Raw genomic sequence first — 10,619 nt, forward strand, 5'->3', positions numbered from 1 at the left:
TTTTGTATTGGTGAGGCATCATCAGTACTTGGCTTAAACATCCTATAATACAGTCAGATTTTGATTTCCATGTCACAGAATGAGCTGTTTATTCTTCAGACAAACAGATTTCCACGCAGACGGGAAGCTGACTGTCACTGATGATTTGGAATGAACAAAAAGCAAAAAGCAAAGAAACAGAAAAAACTGATTACAAAGGTTATATGAACAAAAAAAAGCAGCTTTGACGAAAACAACCTACCATAAACCTGCTAAATGAACCACAGCTTCAGAAAGCAGTTTCACAATGAAGGCCATGTGCTGAGCAAAGTCTGACTGAGGCCTCTCATCAGCACAGGTGTGGCCTAACAGGTTGTGAGCTCCATCTTCCTGGGAGCGGGTCCAGCCATGTTTTTAACAGCACTTATTTACTTTTTATTCTTTGATTTGATTAAGAACCATCCTTCTTAAAAAACACAGGTTCACCCAGTTCTAAGCATTTATACTGCATTTACTAACCATGTTCTGCCAAAGTCTCTGTCTCTCCCAGTTCCTCTCCTCTCTCTCCCTGTCCTCATCCTGCAGGTGGTGACTCATCTCCATCCCATGTTCCTGCAACACCTGCTGGTCCCATATTTCATGAATTCTGTACTACAGCTCAGCTCCATGAACTTCATGCAGCAACATGTTCCTGCCTACACCCCCCCCCCCCCCCCCCCCCTCCAATGCCTCTCTCTCTCTCTCTCTCTCTCTCTCTCTCTCCCACTCTCAACCCAACCGGTCGAGGCAGATGGCCGCCCCCCCTGAGCCTGGTTCTGCCTCTTAAAGGAAGTTTTTCCTTGCCGCTGTCACCAAGTGCTTGCTCATCAGGGGATCTGTTGGGTCTCTTTAAATAAATTTATAAAGACTTTTGGTCTAGACCTGCTCTATATGTAAAGTGCCTTGATGTAACTTTGTTATGATTTGATTTGATTTGATTCTTAGACCTGCAAATGTGGCAGTGAATTGAATGGCATGACGCATTTTAAGTCCCTTATACTTTTCATTCAGCACAAAATAAGAAAATTCAAAGCACGATTAATTTTCCAAATATACGATTCTTCAACAAGCTGCTGCGAGGACGACTCAAAAACAGGATGTCATCTGCTTTTCAGATCGTGTAGTATGCTTTTTTGTTTTGGGGCTTTAGTTTCTTCTGTAACTTCAGATTGAACTTTTCTCTCAGAATTGGCTCTATCTCATCATCTGGTACGTCCCTCATGTCAAAGACATCAACACCTTCCTCAGGTTTGTAGGTGACCTCACTGTAGGTCCAGCCAATCAGGGCTCTGAATCCTGTGGGTGTTTGCAAAGAGCAGATGGATTTATTGGTGAACAATGAGCTCGGATCTGTCTGCAGTGTTTCACACTTATCAAAGAAATGGTCTGCCTGTCGAGGCACCAAGGTGAAGGAGTAGATTTGCTTTGTTTCCTTCTTGCTTATCAGGCTTGAACTGGCAAACTCTGGATTAACAACCTGAGGCTTTCTTCCGGTCTTCTCCAGCACCCAGAAGTCCCCCTTGTCTATGACCCGGAAGACCCCGGCAGCCTGAGGTTGGTCCTTTCCAGAGATGAGCTCCAGGGGCTCCCACACTTGAAAGGACACCCCAAAGCTGACATCTGTGATATAAGACTTCCCATTGATAACAACCAAGTTGATTAGATGAGTGTCATCAGGACCAAATTCATTGACAGTGCTGTTAAAAACTCTGCAGCCCAGGGTGGTGGTGTTGTAGCCCATTTCTCTCAGCACCCAGCCAAACAGGAAGTTGTTCTCCAGGCACCAACCCCCACGACCGCTCCTCACTATCTTATCAAAAATAACCTCCAGGTCCATGGTGATCCTCTCACCACAGTGAATGCTGAGGTTTTCAAATGGAATCGACATGACGTGCTGTTTGTGGATCAACTTTAGTGTCGCAAGATCCAGTTTCTCATACGAGTCGTGGAAACCAACTCTGTTGAAGTATTCCTCCAAATTCATCTTGCCTGTAAAATGGAGAGTATGTCAAGATTTTCTAGCAGAAGTCCTCCTTTCTCACAGCTGCAGTCAGCTGCCTCAAAGCTTCAAGCTGAAGGACATTTCATGATTAATCAGGGTCATAGATGTTTCTCGTGGTCAAACTGAGCAATAAAACTAAGTTGACTTCAAATGTTGGTGCAAAAACTTTAAGTGCACTTATATTCTAATATTGAATAATATGGAGGTCTAAAGAATATTCACACTCAGATGTCAGAAATTGTACATATATTAGGTTTTAGGTTTGATACTTACAAATTATTGCAACAGTTAATATGAAGAATTGGAAGCCAACGTTACCTTTCGTGTCGACTGGAAGTGAAACCAATCAAAATGGTGGATTCTGGGTATTTATATGGAGCTGAAACTTCCCCACAAAGAAAGAAAAGAAGCTGTAACTTTGATATTTCATCCAGGAGAGCTTTAAAGCTGTAAAGGGCCAACCTCCTAATGTCAGCTTGGGTCACTTGATGATTTACTCGAGGACTTGTGTAATCAGTGACAGAGGTGTTGCTCCACGGGGACTCGGTCTAAAGGGAAGAAACACATGACACAGTTTACATCATGATATGCTTTCATTTTGCCAGCGTTAAACTCTCATGTTTTAGTAGCGACACCTCTGTGTTCAACACCAGTAATGCAGGAACCTTTGTCCCTTCTGTGTCTCAGTTTGCATATTTACATGTTCACAGTGCGTGACGTTGATGAGTGCCTGACAGCCTGACTGTCGGGACAATGATGATGATGATGCAAGTTCAAACTACACTGATAAAGACACGCTCAAGGCTGATTATTTATTGCCTGAAATAAGAACAGATTTAAACGTCAGAATGTAAATTGATCTCATGAAATTCCACTTTCCTTTTAGATAGAAAATGTTCACAATGAATCCACATCATGGTTCACATGCATGATACACAGAAGAGTCATCAGTTTGACTCGTACAAACAAAACATGACTCAGTTTGTCATAAGTTAAAAGAGCTTCACATTCACATTTCTACTGGGATTTTTTTTTAATCAAACATAATTCAGTATTCAGGAGTAACTTTAAGAAAATGTATCTTTAAATGTGAGTAAAGATTCAGAGGATCAAAGAGGCAAGACAACATAAAACAAAACATTGATCAGAATAAAAATGTTAATATTTCATTGGCATGCTTCTCCATAAATAAGAAAATTGTTTATTTTGACAAAGAGATACATATCAATATAAATATACATTTATTTATCCCATTGGTAGAGAGATATATGTCACATAACTTTTCTGTTTGAAGTAAACTGACAAACAGGTATCTGATTTAAATGTACGTTATTATTTCCTGTCAGAAATTATCAATAGATAATATTATATTCACATACTCTCACTTCCCTCATTCCCAAAACAACTGTATTCTTTTCATTGCACAAAAACTTGGACTGAAATTATCCATCATGGCGTCACAGGTTGTGTTTAGAAAAATAATACAGGTGCAGTTTCAGAGTGTGTACCAAGTTTTGTCATTTACAGGCTTCAGCTCGTTTAACAACTTCAGATTGAACTTTTCTCTCAGAATTGGCTCTATCTCATCATCTGGTACATCCCTCATGTCAAAGACATCAACACCTTCCTCAGGTTTGTAGGTGACCTCACTGTAGGTCCAGCCAATCAGGGCTCTGAATCCTGTGGGTGTTTGCAAAGAGCAGATGGATTTATTGGTGAACAATGAGCTCGGATCTGTCTGCAGTGTTTCACACTTATCAAAGAAATGGTCTGCCTGTCGAGGCACCAAGGTGAAGGAGTAGAGCTGCTTTGTTTCCTTCTTGTTTATCAGGCTTGAACTGGCAAACTCTGGATTAACAACCTGAGGCTTTCTTCCGGTCTTCTCCAGCACCCAGAAGTCCCCCTTGTCTATGACCCGGAAGACCCCGGCAGCCTGAGGTTGGTCCTTTCCAGAGATGAGCTCCAGGGGCTCCCACACTTGAAAGGACACCCCAAAGCTGACATCTGTGAGATAAGACTTCCCATCGATGAAAACCAAGTTGATTAGATGAGAATCCAGAGGCCCAAATTCATTGACATTGCTGTTAAAAACTCTGGAGCCCAGGGTGGTGGTGTTGTAGCCCATTTCTCTCAGCACCCAGCCAAACAGGAAGTTGTTCTCCAGGCACCAACCCCCACGACCGCTCCTCACTATCTTATCAAAAATAACCTCCAGGTCCATGGTGATCCTCTCACCACAGTGAATGCTGAGGTTTTCAAATGGAATCGACATGACGTGCTGTTTGTGGATCAACTTCAGTGTCGCAAGATCCAGTTTCTCATACGAGTCGTGGAAACCAACTCTGTTGAAGTATTCCTCCAAATTCATCTTGCCTGTAAAATGCACAACACTGTCACTTTCTAATATGCTACACTAAAGTCATATCTGAACTAAACTATCTCTCCTATTTATTTCCACAGAACCAAATCTTTTGACTCATTGAACCCTCAGAGGAATTTAAGGACCAGTCAATCTGTTAAATGTTAGTTACGTGCAGTAAAATGTGGTGTGTTTAACTTTAAATGTGTGTTATCTAAAGAGAGAAACGAACTGAAGGAGCTGTAACTGCTTATTAAGGGACATTGTCGGTGTTTTGAACCAACCCAATACTTAGACGTGTAAATAACAGCCTGATCGTCCCATGTTGACAACAGTAATGTCCCCTCAGGAAACAGAAAGTTAAAACCACCTCCCCCATCCGACCACGTTGCAGCTTTTCGTCCAAAAAATAGTTTGTTATAATCATTGAACTGATCGCTTCTCTGCAGACCGACCCGGATCTTACCTGCAGAATGAGATCTGGACTTCAGCTCGGACCGACTGATCCCTTCAGAGGAAATAAATCAGCACAGTACGACCAGCCACTTTTCATGTTTGGGCTGAAGTTTCTCCGGCAGGGGGCGCTGCAACATCCAGACCAGCACAGTTTTATCTATGGCATCAAAAATAAAGGTTTTATCTATCTGTCAGGAATGTTTCTTCTGTGATATTTATTATTTATAATTCTGTACTGTTGATGCATTTCAGAGACAAAAAGGTAAACAGAGACTTATTATTGTTGTTGTTATTAAATAATGTAAAATAAAATAAAAAGTAGTGCTGATTACAAAACTGGTGGTAACAAAGTCTGTTTATTTTGCTGTATATGAATATGTATATGTATAATTATTAATATATCTAATTTAACATCAGCCAACTCTCGGTGTTCTTTGAAACCGGAAGTTTCATTCTCACAAACGACTGTGTGATGCGAATTTTCACCTTCAGAATAAAAGCAGAGACCGTTATTGTAATATTTCATTTATTTTTTCACATTTTCCTGAAAACAAATAATATCATTCCATAATAAAACCAAATTAATGTTCACATATGTAGACATTTTGATAAATGTAACTTTTTTAGACTGTTTATGCAAATGATAAGAGTTACGGTTAATCTGAAACCTCCTGATGAATGCTGATTAAAAAAAAAATGTATTGTGATGTAAACTGTCATGTGGAGCAACACCTCTATGCTGATTAAACAAGTCCTCAGGCAAATCATCAAGTATACAAACTGACATTAGGAGGTTGGTCCTTTACAGCTTTAAAGCTCTCCTGCATGAAATATCAAAGTTATAGCTTCTTTTCTTTCTTTGTGGGGACGTTTTGGTTCCATATAAATACCCAGAATCCACCATTTTTATTGGTTTTTCTTCCAGTCTACACGAAAGGTAACGTCTTTACAGTCATGAAATGTCCTTCAGCTTGAAGCTTTGAGGCAGCTGACTGCAGCTGTGAGAAAGGAGGACTTCTGCTAGAAAATCTTGACATACTCTTCATTTTACAGGCAAGATGAATTTGGAGGAATACTTCAACAGAGTTGGTTTCCAGGACTCGTATGAGAAACTGGATCTTGCGACACTGAAGTTGATCCACAAACAGCACGTCATGTCGATTCCATTTGAAAACCTCAGCATTCACTGTGGTGAGAGGATCACCATGGACCTGGAGGTTATTTTTGATAAGATAGTGAGGAGCGGTCGTGGGGGTTGGTGCCTGGAGAACAACTTCCTGTTTGGCTGGGTGCTGAGAGAAATGGGCTACAACACCACCACCCTGGAGTCAAAAGTTTTTAACAGCACTGTCAATGAATTTGGGCCTCTGGATTCTCATCTAATCAACTTGGTTGTCATTGATGGGAAGTCTTATATCACAGATGTCAGCTTTGGGATGTCCCCCCAAGTGTGGGAGCCCCTGGAGCTCATCTCTGGAAAGGACCAACCTCAGGCTGCCGGGGTCTTCCGGGTCATAGACAAGGGGGACTTCTGGGTGCTGGAGAAGACCGGAAGAAAGCCTCATGTTGTTAATCCAGAGTTTGCCAGTTCAAGCCTGATAAACAAGAAGGAAACAGAGCAAATCTACTCCTTCACCTTGGTGCCTCGACAGGCAGACCATTTCTTTGTGGCAAACCAAATACTGCAGACAGATCCGAACTCATTGTTCATCAAAAAATCCATCTGCTCTTTGCAAACACCCACAGGATTCAGAGCCCTGATTGGCTGGACCTACAGTGAGGTCACCTACAAACCTGAGGAAGGTGTTGATGTCTTTGACATGAGGGATGTACCAGATGATGAGATAGAGCCAATTCTGAGAGAAAAGTTCAATCTAAAGTTACAGAAGAAACTGAAGCCCCAAAACAAAAAAGCCTTCCTCAAAATGTGAAAAGCAAAACACATTCTGTTTTTGAATTGTCCTGGAAGATAGACAACAAGTGAGCAACAACTTGTAGATGAATCATTTATTTAGAAAATGAATACTGCTTTGAATTGTCTGTATAATGTTAAATGTGCAAATTAAAAGGATTTAAATGTGTTACTCAATTTCATCTATGACTTTGTTTGCACCTGTAGTGCTCAAAGGTAAATATGCTTGAGTCATGTAACCCTAACCCTAAACCAGGATAATGACTTTAGTTTATGATTGGCAAATTTACTCAGATACTCTATCAATTGTTAAATACCCCTCAGGTGTAATGATCAATTTTAATATTTCAATACGTAATCAGTAATGCTGAGACAGTGAATTTATGTTATGAAATAGTTTTTTCCCTGATAAAACTGTCTAATGATTATTGAAGTCTTTTTGTGTTATATGCTCCTTGAATTAGATATTAACTGAACTTAATAGAAATGAAACCGGGAAAAAAAGGTCGTTTTTATTCTGAAGGCAGGAAGGTCATACCGGAAGTCTTCATGTTTCTGCTAGCGCTTATTTTATCAGATTAAAAAACAATAATTTTATAATTATAAATTATCCCCTATTTATTTCATGTGTAATTGTTTTTGTTTTTGTTTTTTTTTTTGGTCTTATACTGTTTTATCTTCAGTTAAGGGTTGTGTATGGTTGTGTTGACATACTTCCGGTCCGGTTCCGTGTTGTTGAACTTCCGGGTGGCGCCGGCGCGTCGTCATTACGTCACAAACGTCCTGACGGCACAACCAAGGAAGTACCTGGCGGAGCTGGCAGATCTGTGGAGCAGAATAATTCATACCCAGCAGAATATTTCTCTGGATTTTCATTTATTTTTTGTCTGGCTAATGATCAGGTTGGTAATATTTATGAACACGTGACCTTAAATCGTTTGGATTACGTTTGTCTGCGCTTGTCCGAACTTTGCTGCAGAATAAAACTTACAGAAAGTGGGATAAACCTGAATGTGGTTTGTCGTCCACGGTGTGTTCATGTCGATGCATTAAGATGCTCATTAAAGCAGCAAAAGTGCAGTTATTTAGTGATCCAGCATGCAGACTGCAGTTTAGGAAACAACACACACCCTCCTCTATTTTTTTATTCTGAATTCAGTCTTTTAAAGTTCAAGCTTTTGTGTGTGTTCTTTAAAGCTTCTTGCTGCTTTCTGGATAACAATCATTGCTTTCATAAATTCACAGATTTGCCCTCCTGCGATGGAAAATGTACGCTCGGAAACGTTTTTGATAACAGGAGGATGTGGCTACTTTGGTTACCGGTAAGATATTTTCACTGTTGATTATGTCTGTAAATGAAGTAATCTTTCAGTGACTGACTGACTTGAGTTCACTGCCTTTGTGCTTCACCACAACAAGGTGGCGTTATTGCACCAGTTATCTCAGTCAGGCTGGACTCATTGAAAAGTACAGAGCCGTGTCAGATTTGAAAGGATATTAAATGTATTTCTGCCTCTCATTGAGTTTCGTGGAGATTTTAATTCATATTTAATGATGTTTGGTCCTGCAGCCTGGCACGCTCCCTGCATAAAGGAGGAGCCAGAGTCGTTCTGTTTGACACTGCCCCTCCAAAACAAGAGACGCCAGAGGACATCCAGTTTGTCCAAGGTGATATTTGCGACTATGCACAGATTGCGAGGGCCGTGGTGGGTGTGGGATGTGTATTCCACATTGCCTCCTACGGCATGTCTGGCAGAGAGCAGCTGAACCGTCATCTGATCGAGGCGGTGAACGTTCAAGGTACACAAAACGTCCTGAAGGCCTGTGTCGAGCACGGCGTGTCCAGGCTGGTTTACACCAGCACCTTCAACGTGGTGTTTGGAGGCCAAGTGATAGAGAACGGCGATGAAAGCCTCCCTTATCTACCTCTTCATCTCCACCCTGACCACTACTCCAGAACTAAGTCTCTGGCTGAGATGTCTGTGCTGAAAGCCAACGGGACGACCTTGAAGGACGGATCTGGGTTGCTGAGAACTTGTGCTTTGCGTCCGGCAGGAATCTACGGGCCTGGAGAGCAGAGGCATCTCCCCAGGATAGTTGGGTACATCGAGAAGGGGATCTTTAGGTTTGTTTACGGTGAAGCCAGCAGCCTGGTAGAGTTCGTCCATGTGGACAACCTGGTGTCGGCACACAAGCTGGCTGCAGAGGCGCTAACCTCACAGAAGCAGCACTGTTCTGCTGGCCAGGCCTATTTCATCTCAGACGGCCGACCTGTCAATAATTTTGAATTTTTCAGACCTCTGGTGGAGGGCTTGGGCTATCCCTTCCCCAAAGTACGTCTACCTCTCTGTCTTATTTACTTCTTCGCCTTTCTCACGGAAATGATTCACCACCTCATCGGCCCCTTCTATAACTTCCAGCCGCTGCTGACGCGCACTGAGGTGTACAAAACCGGCGTGACGCATTACTTCAGCATGGCAAAAGCTAAAGCAGAGCTCGGTTATGAACCCCAGGAGTACAACCTGGATGAGGTTGTACAATGGTTCAGATGCAGAGGCCACGGGAAAACATCTTGCAGATCCTTCCTTGGTCGATTAATACTTGACATCCTGTTTGTTGCTGCCTTGGTCACAGTGGCTCTCTCTTTTCTTCCGGTTGTTGGCAGCTAATGAGCGGCCAAAGCTAAAACATCGTTCTGACATTTCCCAGAAGATGCTGTATGAAGACTGTCAAAGCCCACTTGTATTTAATTTCAAACTGGTCATTACTGAGAGGTGCTCCAGACATAAGAACAGTCAATGAAATCAGAAAGTTCCATTGTTTTACACGAGGGCCTTCTCTTGTGATACTGTCATACCAGTTAAATGTGAAATCAGCCATGTGACCTCTGTACCTTCATTTCTCGATTCACCAATTTATTATTGTTACTTTTAAAGAAACGTACATCAGACGCTCTGATCTTTAGGAGCCAAAAATCTTAATACCTGCCAGAGTTTTTATGCATTTTGTGAAAATTATATATAAAAAAAAAGGCTAATAAAACGTTACAAATCAAATTCATTTTGTTTGGTTATTGATGTGAATATTAAATTTCAACACAACTCATCTTTAGGTGAAACCTGTTCAACCGAAACAAGAACATCAAATTTGTACTTGTGTGTGTTTTGAATGCTGAATAGTTTTCCTGTTTAAATAAATAATAGACTGTTGATAATGATTTAGCAGCCCGGTCTGTGATAGACTGTTTGTTCATGGGCTTTATTTCCAAACTAACTTTGCACCAAATCCAACAATGATGCATATCGTGTTTTGTTCATAAATCACATCTAAGATGGATCATGTGCATTTGGGACTTTCACCATTAGATAAAAACAAACAAACAAACAAACATTGAGTTTTAAAGATATTTTCTCTCCACATTGCCAAAATAAAAAACAAACAGATCACATCATCTCGTTGCTGCTGTCCCAGCGGTCGGGCCAGGTGAGGCGGGCTTTGTGCGGTGTTTTCGGCCGCCTTGGATGAATGCAGACGTCCCCTTCTCTCTAAACTCCTCTCCTTTCAGAGCCGGCAGCCCCTTGCTGAGTTGGTCGCAATCATTGTTTCTCTGCAGCATTAACCACATTCCAGAGAGGCGCAGCGCATCCTGTCTTCATCCCCGCATTCCTTTTACGCAAACGAGTCCGCGGCGCCAAAGCGGCCCTTTTTTTTTAAATTCGGATTCCCGTCCGCTTCGTGCGCTCAGACTTCAACACAACCGACGGATTTTTGCGGCGTGGTGAGATTATCCGGCAGACTTTTACCGACCGGCTGTGCGGCGGGGGGAGAGAAATCTGGAGGAGACCAAAAAAAAAAAAAAAAAAAACCTCAAC

At 41.7% G+C, this 10,619-nt stretch overlaps 3 protein-coding genes across 5 annotated transcripts; 2 read left to right on the plus strand and 1 right to left on the minus strand.

The window, feature by feature from the left end:
* Window positions 1–846: 846 nt before the first annotated feature.
* LOC115040997 (arylamine N-acetyltransferase, pineal gland isozyme NAT-10-like) lies at window positions 847–4,954 on the minus strand. 3 transcript variants are annotated; one of them, XM_029498223.1, is made up of 4 exons: window positions 4,846–4,954; window positions 2,483–2,568; window positions 2,339–2,405; window positions 847–2,007 (listed from the first exon to the last, which is right to left on the minus strand). In XM_029498223.1, exon 4 carries the CDS (start codon window positions 2,000–2,002, stop codon window positions 1,130–1,132), a length of 873 nt encoding a protein of 290 aa, XP_029354083.1. In that variant the 5' UTR covers window positions 2,003–2,007; window positions 2,339–2,405; window positions 2,483–2,568; window positions 4,846–4,954; the 3' UTR covers window positions 847–1,129. The 3 variants fall into 3 exon arrangements, with proteins under 3 accessions (XP_029354083.1, XP_029354081.1, XP_029354084.1); XM_029498221.1 differs by having other exon boundaries at window positions 2,339–2,568; XM_029498224.1 differs by lacking the exons at window positions 847–2,007; window positions 2,339–2,405; window positions 2,483–2,568 and adding an exon at window positions 2,819–4,393 and having other exon boundaries at window positions 4,846–4,950.
* Window positions 4,955–5,893: 939 nt separating this feature from the next.
* LOC115041439 (arylamine N-acetyltransferase, pineal gland isozyme NAT-10-like) lies at window positions 5,894–6,766 on the plus strand. Its single transcript, XM_029498880.1, has one exon. It carries the CDS (start codon window positions 5,894–5,896, stop codon window positions 6,764–6,766), a length of 873 nt encoding a protein of 290 aa, XP_029354740.1.
* Window positions 6,767–7,536: 770 nt separating this feature from the next.
* Window positions 7,537–9,791, plus strand: sdr42e1 (short chain dehydrogenase/reductase family 42E, member 1). Its single transcript, XM_029498712.1, has 3 exons — window positions 7,537–7,649; window positions 7,993–8,069; window positions 8,318–9,791. Exons 2-3 carry the CDS (start codon window positions 8,008–8,010, stop codon window positions 9,414–9,416), a joined length of 1,161 nt encoding a protein of 386 aa, XP_029354572.1. The 5' UTR covers window positions 7,537–7,649; window positions 7,993–8,007; the 3' UTR covers window positions 9,417–9,791.
* Window positions 9,792–10,619: the final 828 nt, after the last annotated feature.

This window comes from Echeneis naucrates, chromosome 3 (genome assembly GCF_900963305.1).
Source record: "Echeneis naucrates chromosome 3, fEcheNa1.1, whole genome shotgun sequence".
Classification (NCBI taxonomy): Eukaryota; Metazoa; Chordata; class Actinopteri; order Carangiformes; family Echeneidae; genus Echeneis; species Echeneis naucrates.